Raw genomic sequence first — 25,677 nt, 5'->3', positions numbered from 1 at the left:
GATGCTGTATAACATGTATAAAGACTAGAGCACAGCAAAAATTTACCAATTTACTGTGAGCAAGACTGACATTTTTGCAAGATGTCCCAGTTCCTGGCATGCCTGGTCGCGTTTCAGGTAAATCTTGAAAAGTCATGTGACTCTTTCCTTGTTCAAAATGGTAGACGTTTCATTCTGACTTTTTAGTTTTTTCCAGGGTTTTTTCCTTTGAAATACTACTGCAATAAAACATCTAAGAATTTTGCGATCAATAACTTGACACTAACAGCATGTTTCGACACTACAGACGCATGTTGGCTACGGCCTCAGCGGCGGTGCAGGAAAAGATGGTGATTTTTGTCCTTTCTTTCCTCTCGTGAAGTCTTTTTTATTACAAAGTCAAAGTGGCTATTCTTACGTGACCGTAACAATAAAAATTTCAGCGATTTTAGGGATTAAACTGAAGATTAGGGGACAAGGATTAGTGTAAGGGACAGGGTCTAGGTTAGGTTTGGAGTATAGGATTAAGGCTCAAAAGTGAAAGACCCGCGGTAAGATAAGAATAGCCAGTTGTTCGCATGTAAAATGCATTAGTCTATAGAGACTGCCGTAATAATAGCCACAGTCTTTTTATTATTATTATTTATACCATGTCCATGTATACGATACCATGTCTATGTCATGAAGATAATGTATCACTGACTCCTATCATACAGTCCAAATCACAATTGTCATCCCTAAATTCGCATCGGACGCGCAACCCAGTTTGTAAATGTAGGTCGCGTGTAGGCACAAGTCGTACGTAAGTCGCGTGTAAGTTAGTGTAAAAACTGTAAGTCGTGTGTATAGGTCGCATGTAATTTACGTGAAAACATAGAGATGACATGTTGTTGAAGTTCCATATTTGATCAGGAATTCTGTTAGACTGTATGTCTTTGTTTTATACAGATTGAGGAAGTTGTGAACATCTATCGTGAGCTTGCAAAGCTCCCTGTGCCAAGCTCAGGTTCAATCCTCAATGGCAAAGGCAAGGCTGTAACAGTGCACTCACAATGGACCCAGAGAGATATCGAGAGGTCAGAGAAGGTCAAGTTCAGTCGGAGTCATGTTGTCTCAAAGAATGGTGATGAGATGGAGGTCGTAGCATCTTCATTTCCCCAGGATTGTACTAATGAGTGAGTTTTATATTTTAGTACATTTTTGTAATCATTTAATTGTCTTTCATTGCAAAGGAAAATGGTGTATGTGACTTTCGATTTTGGAATATTTTGTGTTATGGTTGATTTGTGAGCATCAGGGGCTTATAAGGCCATAATAGAAAATGATCTCTCTATACTCACTACAGATTTTGAGAAAATTGCTCATTTTCAATAATATCCTTAGCATAGTCATAAACGATTGTTTTTAATAATAGGAGCTGGAATAAGGTGTCGCCCTCTGGGAAATTGAGAGTAATCATGCGGAAGGTTCCCAATAAAAAGGGAGAGGACAAACAATTTATTGAGGTAAGCAGGTTAAAATTGGATTAGTCTAAATCTTACCCGATAGAGCCAGACAACAGAAAGTAGTGTTGTATAATAGTTATCTGGTCTACATCTTACAAATTTGCGTAACCTCTCTAATGTGTATTTACCAACTTTGCACTTAGTGATCTCCCGCCTTTTCTTGCTATTCTTGAACTTTTGTCATTGAGGCCATTGAGGTCGTTTCTATGACAACGCACGTGCACCATCCATTCAATCATAATTTAATCAATTAATAGTTTGCCTTGTGATTGGCCAGGGACTACTTTCTTTCATAATCCACCAATCACAGAGTAGCTTGGTCACGTGGTGACGCCCCACTTTTGAGGTGCGGGGCTTCTAAAATCACTTGCCTGGGACACAAGCGGATGGTAACAACTCGTTGATTTTCTGTGCTATCCTTCAGAGTTTCCCAAGTCAGGGGTTCGCTTTCTTGAACCTTTAGTCATGTCGTAAATCAAGTACTGGAACATTGATCCTCTGTATGCCAGCTGGCATACCCTAGACGATGTAACACGTAATGGAGAAATAAACGTATAAAAGACATATCTGTGTTCTGGTTCAACTGCTGATCATCACGTGGATGTTCTAACAATCTTTCGCAAGGAGACACTCACTCCATGGAATATAACAGTAGTTTTTGTGTTGGATGGTAGACTTCACCAGAAACTTACTAACTTTTAATCATAGTTTTCAAAAGAGCAACGCATTTTCTCCCACAGATAAATAGATTTGATAGTTTAAAACAATGTAGACTTATTATTGTAAAGTACATGATTATACTGTAGGTATATTAAATTTCTTCAAAAACGTCCAGTGTTGACCAACATTGGCAATGGCCAATAATAACTATTTTGTACTTTCAGATATGGTGTGACAATCATAAAACAAAGAACATTGACGTTCAGAATTTGGATAAGCATGGCAAAGTGTATGAACCAGACGGTAGGTTTCCATTTACTAAGCCCAGTCATCAACCATACTAATTGGATAGAAATGTTTATATTAACCAGGGATCTTGCTAAGGATAAGACTTGATTGGACTTTGATTGACATAGCTGGGCATTGAAATGAAACGTATGATATTACATGTATGAAGCAAATCATGTTCTCCTAGTCCAAGGCTCTTAACATCAACAAGTTATAGTGCTTTCCAGGTTATCCTGCTAGGAGCGCTTTTGGGATACCATATTATTTCTCCGGTCTCCACAGAAATAAATCTGGGGTTTCATGGAGCTATCAGAAAGGCTCTCACCTGAACTCTACCAGTAGGAGAAGCAATCAGTGCGGCTGGTAGTCAAACCCACAATCTGCCGTCCCTCTTCCACTACACTACCACTGCCCCAATTCGTATTTAAATTTGATATTACTCCATTTGCAGGTCAGTTTGCCGTAATGGAATGGTCGTTCTCGGAACGAAAGCTTCTCTATATCGCTGAGAGGAAAGTGACCAAGTCTGCATCGTACTTTGACAAGAAAACCAAGGATTCGGATGAAGAGAGTTGCAAAGCCACTGAGGAAGTTACTAAGGTAAGCTGAGCATTATTTCAGTAATTACATAGTACTAGCAAATTACCCGTCTTGCAGGCAGGTTGAAGTGGGCTATATGTTGAATTACATGGCTAATCGAATTAAACTGTACAGCGACAGGGCAGAAATAAAAAGGATTACGGTACCTAGTACGCCCGACAAACTGGATTGACCGTACACAAATGAACGCAAAGAAAAAAAAGTTCACGGGTAACCTTGGGAGCAACTGTTAATTGTTGTGTCGGAGTTGCGTACGTGGAAACATCGGTGCCTGTCACCTGTGAGGTCCCGGGTTTGATTCCCAGTCAGTCCTGGTACTATCATTTGATAGAGAGGGCAACTCTCTCTTTGACAGCGTAGGTTTTTCTGGGGTCTCCGGTTTCCCCCTACTTGCATTACAATTACCCAATTGTTTAGAGAACTGATACAAGTTCTAGTTGATGCCCAGCTCTAAACTCAATATTTTCTTTTATTGGTTTGTCAATTTTTGATAAATCGTTTAAATTCGTTAACTTTTTTAGGGTGATGAGCATGTGTACCGTGAGGATTGGGGTGAGCAGTTAGTTGGGAAACATCATCCGGTGATCTGCATATTGGACTTGGATTCGGAGGAGGTGGAAATCCTGAAGTCTGTCCCAGAGGATGTCTCTCCTGGTCAGGTAAATTTGACCTATTAAAGGGCTACGCCATTCGTTATTACTGGTGGTGCAGAAAATAAAAATACAGTTACACACAATGCGATTGTGCAGTTACCATGCATACAAAATTGTTGAAACTTGGTATGTATAGTATGTGTATATTGGTCTTCACAATGGCACTGTTGAATTTCATAATCAGTAAAGCATTTACACAACTTGAAATTTTCAAATTCAATTACAATTTTAGATATTTAAAACGAACGGCGTGGTTCATTCACATAAGTCACTAATGGAAATGAAGGACAGCACTTGTCAGTCCCAAAGTCGTCTTTGAGAGGTCCTACTGTAGCTACATTCTTTGCCAGTCCCTGTGCAGGATTTTTGGATGCCCGGATGCAGCTGTACTAGACCAGGATTGCTGGAATCCGTGCTGAATAATATGTAATCCTGACCTTTACTATATAATTTTCCAGGCCACATGGTGTGCTGATGATGCAGGTATTGTCTTCACCGGCTGGAATCATGAGCCCTACAGACTTGGCCTAATCTACTGCACTCAGAGAAGGTAAGGATGTGTGAGAACTAAATGTACAGTTAGTCGGTAAGGGGGGTGTTGGCTGGTTCGAGGCGAGGGGGGTTGCACATTCTGGGAACGTGAAAGTGCATTGTACAATATAGATGAAGCGTGGAATTTGGCGAATGAACCTATTCTAGGAGGCCTGGATTCCCAGGAAAAATTTAAACCCGCTTAACCTGCTTTTTAGCTCACCTCTTAGCAGAGGTGAGCTTATCCCATACCGTGGCGTCCGTCGTCCGTCGTCGTCGTCGTCGTCGTCGTCGTCGTCGTCGTCGTCGTCGTCGTCGTCGTCGTCGTCGTCGTCGTCGTCGTCGTCCGTCGTCCGTTAGCAGGGCACGTTTCGTAACTGTTAGAGCTATTGAGTTGAAACTTGGTACACATGTACCCTTATGTAATGACACTTGGGAGACCAAGTTTCGGTCCGATTCGTTTCATGGTTTGGCCACCAGGGGGCCAAACGTTAAAAGTGAAAATATGCAATATCTCCCTTAATAGTAGTCGGGAAATTTTGAAAAAAATATGGTAGGTACTTCTAGCAAAGGTGCATCATATATCCTCCGGGTTTTTGATTTGACCTCCTTTTCAAGGTCACAGAGGTCAAATGGTGTAAATTGGCCGTTAGGATGTGACGATGGCACGTTTCTAAAATGCAATGACTATTGATACCAAATTTGGTACACATTTACCCCTTAGTCAGCTGATCTCAGGGACCGAAGTTTGGTCCAATATGATTCACCACTTGACCACCAGGGGGCAAAATCCAAAAGCCTTAAAAATGTGATTATTCCTTAACTTCTTGCCCGATTGCCACCAATTTGATATCATGGGTACATCTAACCACCATACAGTATATGTCACACAGGTTTTTAATTTGACCTTCTTGTCAAGGTCACAGAGGTCAAATGGCGTAAATTCGCCGTCAGGCCGTAACTATGGCACGTTTCTTCACTGCAATGACTATTGATCACAAATTAAGTACACATGTACCCCTTGGTCAGGTGATCTCAGGTATCGAAGTTTGGTGCGATCTGATTTGCCGTTTGGCCTCCAGGGAGGGGGCCAAATCCTAAATTCTTCAAAATGCCATTATTCCTAGTAATGACTTGCCCGATTGGCACCAATTTTATATCATAGGTACATCTAATTCTAACAACCATTCAATGTGTCACCCGGGTCTTCTTTGATTTGACCTACTTTTCAAGGTCACAGAGGTCGAATGTACTGTATTGGCCATTTTGGGGAAATTGTAATTGCTTGGACCTACATCAAACCTAACACTACATGACACAAGACCATGCTCTTTATCCATCTTTCCTCCAAATGAGGTGAGCACAATGGCCCTGGCCATTTCATTTCTGGCATCTGGGAATATGTGCAGGTCTTGATTGGCTGTAAATAAATGTTGGGAACCATACTGCCTCTGCAGTTATGGGGTGGAGGGGGAGGGGTACACAAGCACCCAGTGCACCCCAAGCCTACATGTATTCCCCTGTCGATGCTAAAACTGGTTGAGATGGTGGATAGTAAGATTGTCCTGCCCGAAAAAGTGCATAGGATATCGGCACACTTAGCAAATCTTTAGGAACTCCCAAATGTGCAGATGATGTTACATTATTGCCATGTCTCATGATCACATGTTCCATGCATTTCAGATCAGCAATTTACCACATTGATCTGAAGAGTTCTGCCTGCAGTAAGTAGAATGAGATCTTTGCGTATTTAAACCGTTAACTACAGGAGATTTTGAATGAAATTCCTGTGTGTCCTTTTTCGACCTTTATTGCCTCCTGAAGTGTATTGTTTTAAAATCTGTGGCAGTGCAAACACAGAACAGAATCTGTTATGTTTGAATCTGTTATGAATCGAGCTGTATTGAGGCCTCTCTGTTGGCCCTGTATTATTTTGAATATCTCTGTTGCTTCAGATCAACTAAACAGTGGGGAGAACGCTGTCAGGTGTCCAACCTTTAGCTCAGATCACAGCATCTTAGTCTGGATGGAAACAGATGTTTTAGGACCACATGCATCGGAAAATAAACTTATCATGGTGAGTTTGCATTCATCATATTTAATAGCTACTTTCTTTGGTAGGATAACACAAATTCCGTTACCAATGACTCACTTTGGTTGTGAACATTGGAGGAAAATATTTAACCTAATATCATGTGTTTAAATCTTGTGACCATCTTGCGTTCAAGTTGTACGTTAAGTTTGGCATTTACATAGCGCTAAGCAACACTGCTAACCATGACCATACCATGGCATTGACAATATAATGACTGTCCTCCAAATTTCAGGGCATTCGAGCAAAGAGCAAAATGGCAAAAATGGATATATCTCGTTTTGCTATGAAAGTCTTCATATGCACTTTTCTTTTAACAAATTTCAGTATGACTGGAATACAAAAGAGTCGTCAGTCGTCCTTGATTACGTCAACAGTTCACAAGGTAAGAAAATTATCATTTACTCATGATGGACTTGATCCCATTACTTAATATTTGTATGGACACGATTAAGCTTGTGTTGAACCCTTTCGCTGCGGATGACATGCGTAGCACTTCATGCAAATGTTCCCATATCGTGCAGTTGAAATGCAAAGTGTCCCAAAGTATTATCAGTCTTCGCACAAAAATCCTTTTTCTAAATCTCACTTTCTCTAGGTGATGACTTCCCTGGTCTGTTCACTGGTAGTTTCCCTGCGAGGTGCTGGTCGTCTGATAACAAGAGGCTGATAACCCACTCGGGTTGGAGAAGTAGGAGTGTAAGTCTAATTGAATGATTACATCGAGCATTGATTAAGACTAGCCTTTATTATCTCTTGATTAATACATGTACTCACTTGGCAGACTCGCAGGTCCGTTGGTAAAACTACTGATCTTTAAAATAAGTGCCACTTTGGACTCTAGAGATGCCACATTACATTAATTTGCCTTGCTGGCTTAGACCCCCATGAAATGCATTTTTGGGGGTCGGTAAAAATCAACCTTTCCCTGATTAAAATACATGTTGTACTGGTGGAAGTAGAAGATGGCTCTAACAAAAAATAGATTGCTTGCTGTCTGTTTCTGCTGAATCTTAACAGATGATTGGTTTCTATTTTTCTGGGAAAATACTGCACCAATAACTTGATCATTCAAAAGAATCTTCATTTCCTCTATCAGTGTATCTTTTAAATACTTCCAGGAAATAATTGTGATAAATGTCGAAACCAAGAAAGTGATAAGGCTAACCAATGGTGAGTATTGATTATTTGTCGGGAAAATATATCAGCTACTGCAAGTGGTTACTTCAGGAACTGCAGCTATTTTCGTCCCAAGATACGCTGCCTGAGATTTGATAACTTACTTCCATGTCAGTTCCCCAGTAGATATCATATTCAACCTCACTACCTCTTTTTTAGATGCATTGTTTGGTAACTGGATTGTACTGGATGTTTGTGACGACCTCATTCTGGCTCACCGCTCATCCCCTTGTCAACCTCATGCTATGGTAAGTACAATTAGCTTTAAAGCTACTGGGTGTTACAGAAAAAATTTCACACATTTGGTTCCTTATTTCTCCTTATACATGTAAGATGACAAAAAGTACCACATTTTATTTCAATGTAATTGACATTCAGAACATTTCATAACAGTCTTTATTTATGCAGTGGTCAATGTAAACTATGTATCCCCCCCCCCCACCTTTTCCGGTCTGGGGTCACCACTAATTCAGTGTAGAGTTTTGAGCGAACAGTTTTTTTTGCACCTGTACATGTCAGTGTCAGTGCCAGGTTTTGAACCAACCCTTTTTATTGACATTTTCAAAGGTGCTTGGACATCTGCCAGCTTCTGGAAAGGAGACTGACATAAAATGGATGCCTTTGGAGTCGGAGGCGGTCGTATTCGAAGATATCAAGTGGGAAGTCATACGCCATCAAGTCCCCAGTGATGCCATAAATCCCAAATACCCGTCTGTGATAGATTATGAGAGTATTCTATATCAGCCAGCGAACACCAGCCAGGAGGATAAACCCCCATTGGTGTTGTTCCCGCACGGCGGTCCTCATTCGATGTTTACAGCAGAGTTTATGCTGTACGCTGCTGGGTTGTGCAAGTGTGGCTTTGCTGTGCAAATGGGTAAGTGGTTTTGAATTCTCGTATGTGGGAGGGGGGGGGACTGGCCCCCATAGTCTGGGCAGGCAATCAGTCTGGGAGAAGGAAACCTTGGAGTAGATTGGAACCCCTAAGGTGCAGTGTGCAGGCCCACCTCTGTGTGGTTACTCCCTCTAACCAATCCATTTACCCCAGCATGTGCCAAGGAATCATTGTGCCAAGTTGGTACATAACTGGGGTGCTACGCGTAATAACTCATACGATGGACAACAAAGACTAGTATTTGAGATGGTGCTAAACCTCAAGGCCCATCAGGCTGGAAGAGTTTTGTTGTCTAAATGGAAGTGATAAAGTATACACCTTTCCAGAAATGGGGCACTGAGTGTCAAAAATAGTAATGTCATAAGGGGAAACTAGGCCTTATGGTGGAGGGACAAAGGAGATAGTCATGGTTGACGAACACACTTGAATGCCTTGAATGACTTGAATGACGGACAAGGGGGAAAAAGTTAGTTCCAATGCAAGCTACCAATTTGGGGAAGCATGTATACTGTCTGTCAGTGTTAACTCGACGTCTGATTTATTTATTTATTGTTTTTTCCTCAGTCAACTTCCGAGGATCCTTAGGGTTTGGTCAGGATAACGTCTATTCTCTCCTGGGAAATGTAGGATCTCAAGATGTAAAAGATTGTTATGTGAGTAAACCGAGAAAATCTTCTTCTTTGCGTTCACACCTTATACAGTCAACCCTGTTTGTCAAACATACTCAGTCCCATTCTGCAACTTTAACCTGCCTCCATACAGTCAGTTGATGCTACATTTCGGTAGAGATTTTGCCTTATTTCTCATCTTCTCGTATCTTATTTACAGAGAGTTCTTGAGGAAACGTTAGAAACAAAGCCGGTGAACCGAGAGAAGCTGTGTGTAATGGGAGGATCGCACGGTGGATTCCTTACTGCTCATTTGATTGGTCAATATCCTGTAAGTATTACCTAGGTCTTAGGTGTTCTTTTTAAGCATAAGTGGATTTATCTAGAAGTACAGGGCTGACACAATTAAATGCATCATCTCCCCCTGGGCATTTTTTAATCTTTGTGATTAATGTAAGGTGGCTCAACCACAGCTCAAGTACAATTATAGCCTATGTGTGCATTGGTGCCAGATGTTTTCTACCCCCTGAGGGATATAGTTGTACCACTGTATCTTATATTGTAAAATGTAATGTAAGTCTGGATCCCAACTTGGCTCGGGAAAAGTTTGCTTTGTAAAATAGCTAGCATTACCCAAACTTCTGGTAATGTATTTCATTCTTTTCAGGATACTTTCAAAGCAGCTGTGTGTAGAAATCCTGTGATAAATGTTGGGTGTAAGTTCATATTTTATATGGTTTTTAATATGCTGAGATTTGGACCAGGAGTGTAAAGGTTGCTCGACGGGAAAAAAATGTAATTGATCTAAATTTTAATTGAAAAACAAATTTCCGGAAATTGTACCGAGGGCCATATCCTACACCAAATTAAAACTCAACAATACAAATCTCACTGCCATCACAAAGATTCTGGCATCATCCTTTTTCTCTTACAGCAATGCTGAGTGTGACTGACATTCCAGACTGGTGAGCATGCTTCATTTTCCAAACTTCTTTTTCAGCGAAGACATATACTAGTGACATACCAGATGTGTAAGAGCATTGTGTCTACTCTTTCCTCCTTTTGTAGTTGCATGCCCTTTGCTTACAAGTCCATTAGGCTGATGTTACATAGGAATGAGCTACTCACGCCACATTTTTCATCGACTCACGGCTCATTTTCACGTGTCACTCCTCATTTGTCACGAGAGACCGCGGCGGTTTACATACAGATCACTTTTCGCTCGTTCATTTGTCACTTGGATTTTCTCGGCGACGCACATGGACTCAGAAGAAGAAGAGATGGCAGCCATGCTGCTCCTGATGGAGAATAGAAAACGAAAGCGGAGGCGACGGACGAGAACAATGTGGTACATAAAAGTGCTGCATTTTTGTTATTGTTTCTCATTTCCAATCGAAATTAGCTATTGTATTAATGTGTAAACTAATGAAAATGCCGAAAAGTAGCTATACTCACAGTTTCGAAGGCAATATCACTACAAATGCACATGGACGTCCACTTTCTTTGCCAGCTCATTTCACAAAGAATGAACATGTCCATTCATCGCCTCACTCGTGAAATGACATGAAATGACGCGAGACGACGAATGCGGGCAAAACTTACAAAATTCACTTCAATGAGAACAGGTCAATAGGTTTTCCAATGTCCATTCATCAGGTCACGAATGACAAGTGACAAATGAGTCGTGAGTCGATGAAACGTGAGGTCTATGAAACTTCAGCCTAACGCAAAAATATTTAAGCAATCTAGGCATTGTTGATATGCTTGAAATCCCTTTTTGCCAAGCGTTTTCTCTGCTTGTTCCATTCTTGTTAACATGGTCTCCTGTGTCAAAGAAACTGCCCTGGTAGCCCCAGCATTTCCAGCAGGCTACTCAGTATATGACATTCAGTATATGACATTCCTGTGTCAAAGAAACTGCCCTGGTAGCCCCAGCATTTCCAGCAGGCTACTCAGTATATGACATTCAGTATATGACATTCCTGTGTCAAAGAAACTGCCCTGGTAGCCCCAGCATTTCCAGCAAGCTACTCAGTATATATAACATTCAGCAGGACAGGATTTATTATCTCTTTTTCGCCAGGACATGTACAGAAACCTTCGGTGTTGGCCACTTTGACTACAAGGACTCAGCGAGACCAGAAGATTATGAGGCAATGTGGAAACATTCACCTATTAGCCATTGTGACAAGGTAACACTACTCTTACTATTATTTTCATTTGACTGTACATGTACCATAATTATGAAGACTAGTTTTGTCAATATGAAGCAGTTGCAGGCTCATTCTTGCCTTGCCGAGTGATAGAATTTTTTGGCCGAGCAACGTAGATCTACTTTTCAGACATAAAATCGCCACTCTTTCTGAGGTCGGTAGATGATAAATGGAACACACCATTCACTTGCTTTGGCTTAAAACTAGGCCTCTCCTTGCAACTGCCTGCAGTGACATTTATACCTATTAAGAATTAATGCAGAAGAAGAAGATAACCCGATTTTGTAAAAGCTTATCATATTTCCAGATGAAAACTCCGACAATGATTATGCTGGGCAGTAATGACCTTAGGGTTCCACCAAAACAAGGTCTGGCATTCTACAAAGCACTAAAATCCAGAGCTGTACCAGTCAGGTAAGACTAAAGTTGGAGTTTCTGTGTGTCCTACTTTCAAGGATCGTCCAAATTTTGCAATATATGGAGTCCTCCCCCATATGTTTTAGCTGTGTAAGGGGAATGGAAAGCTAAATTCAATCACTGAATATATCCAGTTACATGTACATGTAATTCAAATACCAATACCTTGCCTCTGATCTGATGTCAGGATTAGTAGTTGGCAACTAATTATTAGGAGTCAAAGCTGTTGTCAGTTGGCTCACAGAGCAAACTTTAAATCCAGCATTTGATTTGGAGTGTCATATTTTGATGAACGAGTATCAAAAGCTGTGTAATAATGGTTTCTGACTTGAATTCCGGACGGTATCTGCCCAGTCAAAAATGACAAAGTATTCGTCTTTTTCAGGGTGTTGATGTATGCAGACAACTCGCATCCTCTAAACAAGGTGGACACAGAAGCGGATGCATTCGTCAATATTGTTCACTGGTTTGTTAAGCATCTTTAAAATTCGATACGGAGTAGGGTTCTTTTCAAAATTACTTTAAGGGGCCAAATGTACTTTGGCAAGAAATTAGATTACAATCAAACTGATATGCATTCTCTCTTCCAAAAGTACGAAATAGATCACAAAGTGAATGTTTGAAAAAAGGTCATTACCACTTGATGTTATATCCTTTAAAACTACAATGCTGCCACTTAAGTCCTACTAAATGACCCAAAGCATTTACAAAAACATATCGTGAACTTATGTGCTATGCATAAAATTGCAAGTGGTGCTCTGCATAAAATTGCTTAAAACTATCCTAGTGGTGCTATGCATAAATTGCTTAAAAGTATTGTTTCAGTGTGTCCTTTAGTGTCAGTAGGCATGGCATTATTTTGAAAGTGTTACATGATTAACCATTGATATAAGAGTATTGTTCTGCTTGCGATATACAATGTTGCATCATGTGATTTGTTGCTCATATTACTGTTTCAATTTTGATGAGTTGCCGAACACCTTTGGTCCAAATATGACCGAACTTAGGCAGAAACGGCGCTCTCCTGATCCAAATGCAGGTCATAGGTCTTTACTTATTGAATATTTAGGCCCTGCATCTTTTTGTTAAAGGTCGACGCCGTTTGATAAAAATTTGAAATTTGTACTCTGTGTGATAATTTCAAATTGCATTGCCTTTGTGTAGACATATATACAAATACTATGAATGCCAAGTTTCAGCAAATTTGTATGCATGATAACTGCACTACGGCATTGTGTATAACTGCATTACCCCTTTAAAGAGTAATTAGATCAGAACCACATTTTTTCATTTCCGTAGACACAGTTATAGTGATGACCCAGGAACCTCAGGTGGTATATGACTACTGTTAGCTAGTAAATATTCCTCGATATTTTGTGAGATCCTTCACAATAAATGAGATAAGTAATCAATTGCGTGACGTAATGAGTCCTCGTCCTTTTATTTCTCTTCATATGCATATTCGTAACTCTCACATGTCAGCTGACATGTGGCGAAAACAGGACTGTCCTGGCACTAATAAAGTTACTCAGTTGGAAATACAAGTTGACTTGCGGAAAGGAGTTTCGCATTACTTCCTTGCCTGTTGACTTTCTCACAAGTGACGGGCCACGGCATTCTGTGAGAAAAGTGGAGGTCGGCCATGATTCGTCACCTGAATAACACAACGTCATCTATCTTCTCAGCCAATTACAAGTCAGGATCCTATTTGAAGCAATTACCGTACATTTAAAGAGAGGGTGTGCATGTGTTTTCATGGCAACGACCTACAAAGTCTCAAGGACTGAGGTCCTGGGATTATAGGAATATTGAGAAACTGCGGGAAAAACTAGTGCAAAGTGACAAACACATTAAGAGAGCTTCCGACAGTTGAGAAGTTTGAGCCAATATAGGCCCATTATGCTGGCGATACCCGTCGAAAAGAACCGCATTGGTCCACAGAGGCCGCCACTTGCATCACACCATCTCTGTTGACCATACATCAGGGTGGAGTCGTGACATCACAGAGCCAATGCTCAGATGTTTCTTAACGGATAACGAAATTAAACGACAGAATCAACAAAACTATTTTTTGTCTTTATCAAATCTCAGATTTTGTACAAGACAACTAATTATTTCAAATGTAAATCGCTCATGGAATGTTAAAGATCCTTAGTGGAAATCTTCATGCACACATAAGCTTACTTATTCTTCAATGATGAAAAGTGAACAAGCGTTATTTTACATCTTTTATTGGATAACAGAACTTGCATCTGTATTAAAGATCAAGTTCGTTCATTCAAAAGTTCAAATATCAAATGAATTTGATATTTTTCAATTATATCAATTTGCATTGAATATAAACTTTAACCGTTCTTTCGTGGAGTAATACAAAGGCACAATGCATGCACTTGTGTGTCTAGTTTCTTCGGTACGGCCAAGGTTATTTCTGATTACAAGTCGGACATGTGCAAACAATGTACTGACGAACAAACAATGCCTTTGAACTATTAAGCTAAGCGCCGACTGCATGTAGTAAACTGCAACTGCGTAAAGTGAACTATAAACTAAGTTAAAAGAAGGAAACTATAGTCCATGAAAGAACTACAGACCAACAGTATATAGTTAGAATTTTACATGTGTGGACCACAAGTTAATTTCAACATACACACATAGTTATGTCTCAAAAATGTATAACGTTTTTGACCGCATGTAGGCCTTATGAAATTGAACATCTCCAAACGTAACGTATGTTTCATTCAAATGTAACGTATCTTTCATCCAAACGTAACGTATGTTTCATTGTATTCAAGGGCTGAAGTGGACGTTGGGCCGACTCATCCGTCGTCTTTTGACAGCGGTTGGCGACTTTACGCGTGTCTCGATAAGCTGTTTAGAATGGTAGTTGTCCATGTAAGGCTTCACAGCGTGCCAAATCTGAAAGATAATCATTTGGTTGTAAAAATCTGTTTTGGTTTCACTTTAGGAATCTTAATGCTAGCGTTTGGCATTAATGTTTCAAGCAGCTGAGCTATCATAGTCCCTCATTTTACATTGAGGCAAGCTACCCAGTTTTTTCATTGTAAAAGATGACAGGGCATTTATTTAGCCCACATTATACAAAGGAAGCTCTTCTTTGGCGTGGCTGTCCTTCACCATGGCTTTCTGCATTTCCATTGGGAGCTGTGGTTCAATATTTCTTCCCAAACATAAACGATAAAAGACCCAATCGATATAGTCTATTGCTCTGTTGAGAGTTTGCATACCTTTTCTTCCTGTAGAAGTTTGGTGGCCTCCTCAATGTCAGGGGCCATATAACGATCCTTATCCCACGGTCTGAAGCATAAAGAGAATTTGATTTAACTGCCATTTATAAAGGCTTCTGGTATTTCTATGGTTGCTCTGCTGGGACTTCTGGAAGTATGACGATGACTTTGGCACCCAATACTTCAATGGGTCTTGTTGTTGCTCAGTTCTTGCACAGGGGTTGTCTGAGTGTTTCAAAGGATTTCATCGGTCATGGGCTGCCTAAAGCCCAGGGACAGAGGCATTGTCACCTTAGTGCAGAAGTTTTAAACTCACTTTGCTACTGTCCTGACCAACTTGTACACTTCCTCAAGAGGAGCGGTTGTCTTCAGTGGACGAAGAAATTCCATTGCTTGGCAGGCGGCTAGCAACTCGATGGCAAGAACTGAAATCGAAGTAAGAAGTACTTTAGATTAAGACACCCTTTAAAACTGACTAGATATGTTGAGCAGTAGGCCTTCATGTTTATTGATTTCACTGCAGTTTCTTGTTCAGTAACTTCAACTTTGACTAATTGTATTTTGAGAGTTTACTCCATAGCATCTTACTAATAACAGTAACTCTCTGTTGCGTAGGGTTCTCAGCTCACTGCCCTGGCAAATGGTCTCGGGTTACTTTTTCTTTGCTGAAAATCACTGCAAATTGTACAATGATGCATTGGTCTAAGACAATCAATCACTCTCCCAACACGTGATCTTTAAATGATCTAGTCTACTTACCCTGTTCGACATGCTCGACCACTGTGAGTGCCTTCCTAGCGGAGAAGCCTCCCATACTGACATGGTCCTCAGTTCCAGCACTGGTTGATAGGGAGTCCACAGAGGCTGGGTGACACAAAACCTTGTTCTCTGAGACTGGAAAATGAGACAGTGGCATAAAAACATTAATGGTTGAAACGAAAGTGGATTGGCTCTAGTGTATTCTGTTTTGGGTCTGATTTAAAAGGATTTTTTCTGACGAAGTGTCAAATTAAAACTCTGTTCTTACCAAGAGCAGCCGCTGTGCAATGAGCAACCATAAACCCCGAGTTGAGACCGCCTCCTTCGACTAAAAATGCTGGCAGTTCGCTGTACGCTGGGTTCACAAGCCGTTCCAGTCTCCTTTCACTGATGCTTGCCAACTCGTGGATTCCAATCGCCAAATAATCCAACACCTAGCACGAACAAAATCAGGATTAAGTTTACATGAAGATGCATAATTATCATTCACTTCTAAAGTTTTGTATCGTGTAACTGTTCTTCTTATGTATGGTGACAAAATGATTTAATTTAGCTTTCGTATTTTGAAATGATTAGGATCGATTATGATACTTATGCTGTCAAGGATTACGATTTTCACAAATGACACCCACTCACACCTTTCTGGGCCCTCCACAGGGTTTTCTCAAGGTAGGATGGTACTCTTGCTATTCAAGAAGTTTTGCCAGTGTGCAACACAAGGTAGGGTGGCCAGCATCTAAGGTAGGGTGGCCCTATAGGAACTCTCCACAAGATTCTAGAGCAGTGTAGGGTGGCTCTTCCAAGGTAGGGTGGTAAGCTGCCAGGGTAGGGTGGTATAAGCTGCCAGGGTAGGGTGGTAAGCTGCCAGGGTAGGTGGTATAAGCTGCCAGAGTAGGGTGGTAAGCTGCCAGGGTAGGGTGGTATAAGCTGCCAGGGTAGGGTGGTAAGCTGCCAGGGTAGGGTGGTATAAGCTGCCAGGGTAGGGTGGTATAAGCTGCCAGGGTAGGGTGGTAAGCTGCCAGGGTAGGGTGGTATAAGCTGCCAGGGTAGGGTGGTAAGCTGCCAGGGTAGGGTGGTATAAGCTGCCAGGGTAGGGTGGTAAGCTACCAGGTTAGGGTAGGGTGGTAAGCTGCCAGGGTAGGCTGGTATAAGCTGCCAGGGTAGGGTGGTAAGCTGCCAGGGTAGGGTGGTATAAGCTGCCAGGGTAGGGTGGTATAAGCTGCCAGGGTAGGGTGGTATAAGCTGCCAAGGTAGGGTGGTAAGCTGCCAGGGTAGGCTGGTATAAGCTGCCAAGGTGGGCCGCCCTGACAAAAGACCTTGTGGAGAACACCTACCTTTGCAGGGTACTCTCCGTGGAAGTTTCCCGCTGAAATAATCTCAGAGCGATCCGAAAATACCATCTTAAAGAATGTGTTAAGGAAAGACATGTCATTTACCAATTCTAAATGCAGGATATGTTGCTGTGGGGTGTGTCACATCAGAAGTAGCGCACTCACCCCAAACGCAGCTAGGCACCGTGTGTTAAGACCTTTGATCCCTATAAGACCTCTGGAGATAAACTGGGGGCCAAAAATGGCAATCACCATGTACAAGTACAGTGAAACCTCACTTAGCAGACACCTCTCTAATAGGGACACCCACTCTATCAAGGAGTGGATTGGCACTACTTTTGGTCCCAACTGAGTCGTCTTAATTCAATTTGACATCTCTGATCAGAACACCTCTCTATTAGGGACAGCACTTGTCAGGGTGTCCTTAATAGAGAGGTTCTACTGTATTTTGAAAGGATACAGGGTTATCTGTGGCACTGTTCATCTCCGTGGTGAGGATGTTCCTGACAAACTGAACTGTATCATTGACAACCCCATGCACCTGGGGGCAGCATCTGATGGTGTACGCATCCTGGACCCTGTTGCAGAACCGATGGCTCTCCGCAAGTTCCGAGGGGTGCGTCTCCGAGTGGAGTAGGGAGCGGAATCGACGGGCTACCTCAATCTGGCCTTTGTGGGGACGAGCTTTGTGGATGTCTGAAAAAATTGGCAGAATAGGTAAATTGTCCTACAACTTTAAAATGTGCTATGGTATCGTTGTTAAATTGAGTGCCACCAATGGACTTGAGCAGTCACTAGCAATTGTCTTTAGCCTTTATCCTAAGTTTTCTCTTGGTTGTGAATGAAACTGTAACAGCCCATTGCTGCTGGCAATCATATTCAGTACAGATTTCTTTCGGAGTGAATTGCTAAGCATCAAACAGGAAACCTACTCTGTCGGAATGGGTTCCTTCACTTTTAACCAAGGAACTGATTTTACCAGCATCAAACCCCATTCACACAGATGTAACAACGGCAAAAAAGCTGTTAATGGCAAACATCAATCTATCTGCTGCTTTCCTCTTTCAGCTCAAAGTCCAGTCTCCGGGGGTCATTATTTCATTTTGATCAGACTCTCCAAACTCACCACTATCAAAGGCCTTTGAAGTGCCTTTCAGAACCTCGAGGGTTAATGCAGCTACAACATCTGCCTGTCTAGCAATAGAAGAAGCCCTTTCAACAGCTGCAGAGGCAATAGAGATAATAAATTGATTTGCAATATTGCATATTATATCTTTTAAGTATCATATTATTGAAATATTTTGTGATTTATTCAAATGTTTTGCCTCGTAATGAACTGATGTGTTATGGTATAATGCAGATGATACTTTAAAGGGGGACTATAGGCAGGAGCAGAGGGGCTAATTTGGCCATCTTCAGGTGACTAATATACACAGTAAGAGCCCTGGGTCATGTCAGATTCAGCACTAAATGTATTCCTCGTACAAGCATGAATCATTTCAACGTACTGTAAGATGTGAGAGACCCCTATTGGCGACTTCGTGTAACTTTATATGGCCTGCCTAGCTGCTGCCTATTTTGTCCCTTTAACAAATTCAGTTCTACAAACAAGGCAAGAATATCAAATTAATCAATATACATTCTTTTTCCTCAAATTACGTATTCAACAAGTTACATTGCTTTACTCTGCTGATTTCTTGTTGGTGCACCGATGGAAAGGTCAGAGTGACCTATTTTTCAGATAGAAATAGGTCAAGGTCATAAAATCTGGGACATATTCTAACTGTAGAACCATCAAATGTATGTCATGCATTCATCTTAACACTAACAGTGTACAAACAGATTGACCTTGACCTACTTTAAAAGTGAAACTTCCTACCTTCTGCTCCGAGAGATGTTATGAGTTGAGTACCATTGATGAGAGCAAGACCCTGAAACAGTAGATAACACTGTAAACCCCTTTATCTGTGTGGCCCAATATATGGTACCGAAAGCATCATTTTTAGATTTCTTCAAAAGGGTGCATTTTCCAAGTTAAACCATTAGGTTAAACATCGCCCTAAAGTTCGTAATTGTACTTCCTTTCTTCAAAATCTCTTAAATATCAGGCTCGCAAAAATAATAGAGGGGCTCAGAAGATGGTAATCAAAGCTCTTATAAAAGTCTACACTGACTTCAGAATGCGACAAAACCCTTAAAACTATCATTAAGTTCATATCTTCTGTGAAACAATTCCAGGTTACTCCTCCAATCACTGATGTCTGCTTAAAATTTCAATTTCTGAGACAATTGGTGGCAAAATACTACTTGTGTTTTCATTGAATGAATTAGCAGAAATCTGTCATAACCTTTCTACATTGCATTGTAATGTAATGACATTCATTTACCTCCTTCGCAGTAAGTTGTACTGGTTTCAAGTCATGAGCTTCAAGGACCTGTAAAAGGACCAAAAAATAATCAATACATTTTACGGGACATCTGATGAGGATGTCAATTAGATTAGTACTCGATCGCCTCACAAGATAGAAGCACCGAGGACAAATGAGATGATCAGTCATGCCTGCCTTTTTTTTTAATCAAATGTCTGTAATGCTTTGACTTCATCTGCCTTATTAAAGTAAAACAACTGGACTTACATATCTGGCCTCACCCCATCCACTCTCTGGACTCCACATTTTCCCTTCCCCCATCATACCAAGAGCAAGGTGAGATAGGGGCGCTAGATCTCCACTGGCACCTACAGTGCCCTTACAAGGCACCCAGGGCAAACAGGATGCTGGAATAGAGAAAGAGCACTCATGTCATTATGAGTTAACATTCAAAAATAGTTTAACAAATTGATACAGAACCGCGGACACCTCTCTATTAAGGACAACTTCTCTATTAAGGACAGTAGCTTTGGTCCAAAATTGGTTGCTTCCATTCAATTTGAGCTCTTTTATCAGGACACCTCTCTATTAAGGACAGCACTTGTCAGTCCCAAGGGTGTCCTTAATAGAGAGGTTCTACTGTATATACAGTAGAACCTCCATTAGCAGACAACCTCTCTATAGGACAACCTCTCTATAAAGGACATTAGTTTTGGTCCCAAATTCATTGTTTCCATTCAAACTGACCTCTCTAATCAGGACACCTCTCTATTAAGGACAGCACTTGTCAGTCCCGAGGGTGTCCTCAGTAGAGAGGTTCTACTGTATGATCATTGAAAAATTAGTTCCACTGAACAATTGCAAATAGCAAAGTCAACTACATCTACCAACTGATAGGACCTGCAAAGGTAAAAGAAACAACTTACCATTAAATGCATCAATATACTGATGCAGAGTTTTGGGCGAGATACCAGAATGACCCTTCGCTAGGATATTAATCCGAAGAGCCAACAGCATGCGCGTCCTCTCTGGTGTGATGGGATCTCCGACACCTGAAACAGAATTAAATGCAGTGGAACTTCCCTGCTAATCAATCTCTTATGATGATATTTGCCAGTGTTGCGAGGCATTTTAGACATGGCTTGTAAATTTCAGGCAGGCCACACGGCCCGTTCTAGTGCTTTGTTTATTGCAGTTCAGTGATTTTTTGATTATCCGGTTTGGAGATGTTGCGGTCCTGCTGGAAGCCATTTTTGTACGAAAAACCAACATATTTCATGCCCAAGTTGTCCCCTTAATTCGATACTGTGTTTTAAATTTGAAAGCATAGTTACCGGCCGCATGAGATCTGATGAGATTTTCTTGTAGTTCACTGAAAGAAGAGATTTATAAAATTTGTTTTCGATTTGTAGGAGTTCTCAATGAAAAAAAAATGGATAAATTTTACAACGGTTCTTGAAAATAAAGTATTTCGCATATTGTACGGTGGTTTCATAAGCAGTTAGGTGCAAATAACAAAATTTGACCAATAAACTAGGATGTTTTGATTACTCTTTAGTTCCACACAATTTACATTAGTCTTATGCATTCTTGATATTACCAATAATTGATTCAAATTTCTAAGAATTCTAATGGGGAAAAGATCAATATCTGCCAAGATTGTACTTTAAAGAGCTCAAAACAATAAAAACCTGAATGAAATCTTAAGTTTGGAATAAAGCCAAAATCAACACGGATATACGCACTTGATCTGTTCGAGTGGAATTGTGACCCTGGCAAACTTCCCAAAACCGGTTGTAATGCCGTACACAGCTGAAAAGTCACAAGACGGGAAATAAATATATGATCATGAATAGATTCTTTTTAAACCAATAAATGGCTTTTACCGATGCGATAAAATCATTTATCGGGCAGGCCATTCACAATGCGCTCAAAAGTAAATAGTGTAATCTAATGTTTTGACTGACAATATCGTATGATGATTCAGAGTCAACTATAAGAACATCCACGATTGCATTGACAATATCACATGGATCATTCTTGAAGTAACGTGTGTTTAGTCGGCCAAAATTGAACTCAAATATACTTTTTAAAGAGCACCTACTTTTGTTCTCTTTCACAATGTCGTCGACAAGGTTTCTTGCCTTTTCAACCATTTCTTCTGCTTCGGCAGATAACTTCAAAAGAGAAATGTTGTCTTCAGATCAGAAAAATTATTCATACTAAAGCCTAAATGTAGCTGTATGACAGGGGGATAACTGGGGTAAATGTGATAAAAATCATCAGAGGAGAAAAACGCCTTTAAGGTTTAAAGACCTATGTTGTTCATTGAATATTTTAAATTTGTTATTGAATTTGAAGAGGTCACATTTAGAAACTGGGTATCAATCATTCACAGCTGGGTGGTCTATGTCTGGCCACCAATCAGATGTATGTTGTGGTTTGATACAATGATTTTAGTATTCACATCAGTCTAAAAGAACATGATACTATAAGTCAATCTTGATTAAAAAAGGTGCATTAAAATTGCTTTTGTGTACAACGTTTTTTTATGATCTTTTTTCATCAACTTTTATTATTGCGAGTACAGGGACGGAGATGCATGTGTACAGCAGCAAAGAAGGAGTAATGGTGGACAATGATCCTCAAGCTTGTTTTTCTAATATTGGTCACATCAGGGGCAGCACTGAAGCCTCTATGTCAGGTGTGCCATACCTTGATCCGGAATTCGCCTTTTCCAAGACGGATAAGATCATCGGTAGACAAGCTATTTCCATCAAGAGATATGTACTGAAAATAAGATACAAGATGAGTCAAACTTACAATCCTGGAAATCTGTTGCCTGAGGATCGCAAAAAACATCTGGCTACCAAAAATTAAAATATGATTGAAATTATGGTTATGCGAGGTTGTTTGGTCGAGCTTGTCCTTTTCGAAGAGTCAGATTACACTTGATGCATTGAGACAGTTTCAATTATACTTACAACAGAAATATTTAAAGAACAAAACAACTACAGTAGAACCTCTCTATTAAGGACACCCTTGGGACTGACAAGTGCTGTCCTTAATAGAGAGGTGTCCTGATAAAAGAGCTCAAATTGAATGGAAGCAACCAATTTTGGACCAAAGCTACTGTCCTAAATAGAGAAGTTGTCCTTAATAGAGAGGTGTCCGCTAAGAGAGGTTCCACTGTATTATGTTAATTCCTCAGATGTGCTTGTAGAAAATTATTTTGAAAGGAATTAAAAGTATCACTTGCCTGATTGCGTGGCATAACAAGTTTCCCAGATCTGTGGTCAGGGTTAAGGCAGGCACTATAAAATTAGATTCCCCATTCCTAGATTTTTTTATAAAGCAAAGGGCTGCAAGAGACCCAACTCTGAAGTGGAAAGTGGAGTAAAACTAGAAACGGATGGAAACGTAATTAAATGGCTTCCATGTTGTGCCAATTTTTGAAAGGAATGATCCCCTGATGACTTCCAAGACACAGAAGAAAAATTGCTTCAATCAGATGAAATGCTCCTGAAATCAACAAGAACGAAATTCAAGATGGCCGCCGTGGCGGCCATAATTAAAAATGGGATCACGCAAATTTTTCATGAACAGCCCTCTCAAAAAGGATACACTTGTTCTGGTATGAATGGCACTTCTGCTGGTCCTGTTACAGGGCTCGATTTGTCACTCTCCAAGACTGAAAGACAGATGATGTGAGAATTACCCGGAAATTTAGCAATTTGTTCAAGAGTTTTTCCGAATGCAGAAGAAGAAGAAGAAGAAACAGTTCAGATGTATCAGGGGTTATTGAAAATACTATTTCAAACTTCAAAACACCATTGGCTTTGATCAAAAGCTGAACGCGTAGACTGTCTATAGATGTATTGTAACAAGGGGAGCACAGGAGGGTATCCCCTTGCATTAAAATCAGGCCTATACCGTCAGTTTAAAATTTGAAGGCTTATATAAATGTGATCCGAGTTTCTGCCGAGTCTTAGCCCAGTTTGGTTCTATTTTCTTGCCAAGCTTGGCGCTCCAGGAGGGATATTTCATGTAGAATGTGTCCTTTGTGAAAGGTCACCAAGTGTTTTGAACAATAAGATGTCAACAGGATATTTCATTCAAACTCATACAGCCTTTCTAACAAAGAAGTATCAATGAATGGATTTTTGCTTCAGAGACGCTATTTCAATATGTTATTATGATAGAATATTGTGGGCATTGAACCTAGGTACGGACCCTAGACTATTTGCAGAAACGTGCATGGTTTAATTTGCTGTTTATAATTTCATGCAACATTTCTTGTAATATACTATAGATAGGCATGCACATTACTAGCAATGATAACACAAATGAGATAGCGTGCAAGTTATCTCTAAATTGATATTGGAACTCCTTAGTTTCAACTCAAAATGACATCACCAACAGATGGTCACCAAAGTTCACCTGATTTCCTGAAAATACATGTACATGTAGTTGGGTCATTGCTGATAATGCATGGTTTGATGGCAAATCTAGGAATTTGGGAAAGGGGGGCAATAAGTTGAATAAGTTCCATACAAATTAAAATTTGTTAAACTCTTCTTGAATCAATCACCAGTATGTTCAATGGACTTCTAATGAACATTGTGGTTCCATTTTAATAATTATAATGGTAGGTCTATGCTGTGTCCAGACAGGCAAGAACTTGTTCTCATGAATTGTTGGTGGATAACAAGTGCCCAGCTATAGATTTCACGAATCTGAATTAATTTTTTTCTATTTTTATATATGTAGCCTATAGGCCTATGGAATAAAACCAGCAACCATTCAGTGAATACAAAATCGATAGGCCTAGGCTACATACACTTCTAAGTCCTTGGTTGTTGGTCTCGTAGTTAATCCTCATGCACTAACCTGCTTTGGAACCTGCAGGCTTTGGCATTTGAAAATACAGTAGTAACTATTCTTTAAGACACCCTTGGGCTGACAAATGCTGTCCTTAACAGAGAAGTGTTCTGATTAGAGAGGTCAAATTGAATGGAAACAACCAATTTGGGACCAAACCTAGCGTCTATAGATCAGTGGGGTGTCATATAAACTAGAGAGGTGTCTGCTTAGGGTCTATTGGAACAACCAACCTTGACAAGGTCCAAAGACTGTGATATTGCAACGGTTTTTAGCTCCCTAGTCCCTTGCCTTGATAATGATGCAGGTCCCCCTACTGGAGTTGGCTTTGGACTGGAGCACTGAAACACTCTCTCCATGACCATACTGTTGATTATAGATCTGAAGAAGGTTTTCTTTATTGGGAATCAGTCCAATCACTTTAATATATATCATGGGGATCGATGGAACTGTGAGTGCGAGTGTGTCATTCCCCATCACCAGCTGCTTTATTCACTGATTTCAACACACCACGTCACCAGTAACCGAGTAAGCCTAGTCGCAGTATATCACATTCATGACATATGCATGTAGGATAAAGCAGATCACAACACATGGTACAATATATCAACAGACAGAATCACTTGGTCTATTAACAAGAAATATTGATTGGCTTACCAACTGATACAAAATCATCATCGTCCAGGACCTGTTTGATGTGGTCGTCAGGATCCAGGATGGCCCCACCCCTTGTTTTACGAATTTCGTAGACTTTTTCATCCTTCTCCACGTGGCTTGCCGGCTGCAGTTTGTTGTACCTCTTGAGAGATTCTTCTCCTACCCAGCGGATTGTTTCATTACCCTTGCTGCAAGGTATAGCGAACCATTCCCCTCGAACACGTACCGAGAGCTTCATTTTAACTTCTGAATGACCCCAACTGTCGCAATGCAATCAGGCCATGTGCGTGACCACGTGACGCGCACACCTCTATACTTTCACCAATTACAATCGAGATTGACAGCACACCCACTCCATTTGGGCGGGAAATTAAAAATGCTATGTCAGTGACTTACAAAGCGCAGATAGGCATAGTTCTTGACATTGCAGGATAACACATTTTGTATGATATCAGCAGTGTACACTGCTGATGATATAAATTTACGGCTCAAACAAATGTTGCCACAAACTTTATAGGCCTAACTATGAGGCGCGATGTGGGAATTTAATTATTTCCCCAAATTATCTGAAACAATCTCATTCATTCAAACAATAAACAAATACATTTTACTTATTTCATCCAATTTTTAGAACAATCATTTTATATTCAAACCAGCAGTTTTATCTTTCAAACCATCCTTATTTCAAAACTAGGAAAATACCGTTGAAGCTGTGCATCCATGGTTTCAAAACCACACAAAGTTGGCGTTTTTTATTTTTCAAACCATGCTGAGTCGCATCATGATTATTTCAAATCGCACACTTCGCTTAAATT

General features: G+C 40.4%; 2 protein-coding genes across 3 annotated transcripts; one reads left to right on the top strand and one right to left on the bottom strand.

Annotated features, from left to right (window-relative positions):
* Positions 1 to 165: 165 nt before the first annotated feature.
* Positions 166 to 13,040, top strand: LOC135491552 (acylamino-acid-releasing enzyme-like). 2 transcript variants are annotated; one of them, XM_064777525.1, is made up of 21 exons: positions 166 to 329; positions 928 to 1,154; positions 1,394 to 1,484; positions 2,369 to 2,447; positions 2,884 to 3,032; positions 3,554 to 3,691; positions 4,144 to 4,235; positions 5,900 to 5,940; positions 6,172 to 6,293; positions 6,636 to 6,693; positions 6,907 to 7,007; positions 7,430 to 7,481; positions 7,647 to 7,735; positions 8,055 to 8,364; positions 8,947 to 9,035; positions 9,211 to 9,321; positions 9,658 to 9,706; positions 9,991 to 10,021; positions 11,074 to 11,182; positions 11,511 to 11,617; positions 12,006 to 13,040. In XM_064777525.1, exons 1-21 carry the CDS (start codon positions 270 to 272, stop codon positions 12,103 to 12,105), a joined length of 2,205 nt encoding a protein of 734 aa, XP_064633595.1. In that variant the 5' UTR covers positions 166 to 269; the 3' UTR covers positions 12,106 to 13,040. The 2 variants fall into 2 exon arrangements, with proteins under 2 accessions (XP_064633595.1, XP_064633594.1); XM_064777524.1 differs by lacking the exon at positions 9,991 to 10,021 and adding an exon at positions 9,925 to 9,955.
* A 795-nt stretch (positions 13,041 to 13,835) lies between these two features.
* On the bottom strand, positions 13,836 to 25,131 carry LOC135491553 (histidine ammonia-lyase-like). The gene is made up of 19 exons (XM_064777526.1): positions 24,863 to 25,131; positions 22,949 to 23,015; positions 22,584 to 22,614; positions 22,040 to 22,114; positions 21,429 to 21,501; positions 21,070 to 21,136; positions 20,659 to 20,696; positions 20,251 to 20,376; positions 19,592 to 19,731; positions 19,343 to 19,390; positions 18,835 to 18,886; positions 18,082 to 18,177; positions 17,416 to 17,651; positions 16,959 to 17,024; positions 15,893 to 16,058; positions 15,625 to 15,759; positions 15,182 to 15,290; positions 14,866 to 14,935; positions 13,836 to 14,536 (listed from the first exon to the last, which is right to left on the bottom strand). The coding sequence occupies exons 1-19, from the start codon at positions 25,098 to 25,100 to the stop codon at positions 14,408 to 14,410; spliced, it is 1,962 nt and encodes a 653-aa protein (XP_064633596.1). The 5' UTR covers positions 25,101 to 25,131; the 3' UTR covers positions 13,836 to 14,407.
* Positions 25,132 to 25,677: the final 546 nt, after the last annotated feature.

Source organism: Lineus longissimus, chromosome 7 (assembly GCF_910592395.1).
Source record: "Lineus longissimus chromosome 7, tnLinLong1.2, whole genome shotgun sequence".
Taxonomy (NCBI): Eukaryota; Metazoa; Nemertea; class Pilidiophora; order Heteronemertea; family Lineidae; genus Lineus; species Lineus longissimus.
This window is presented reverse-complemented; position numbering and strand designations above follow the sequence as displayed.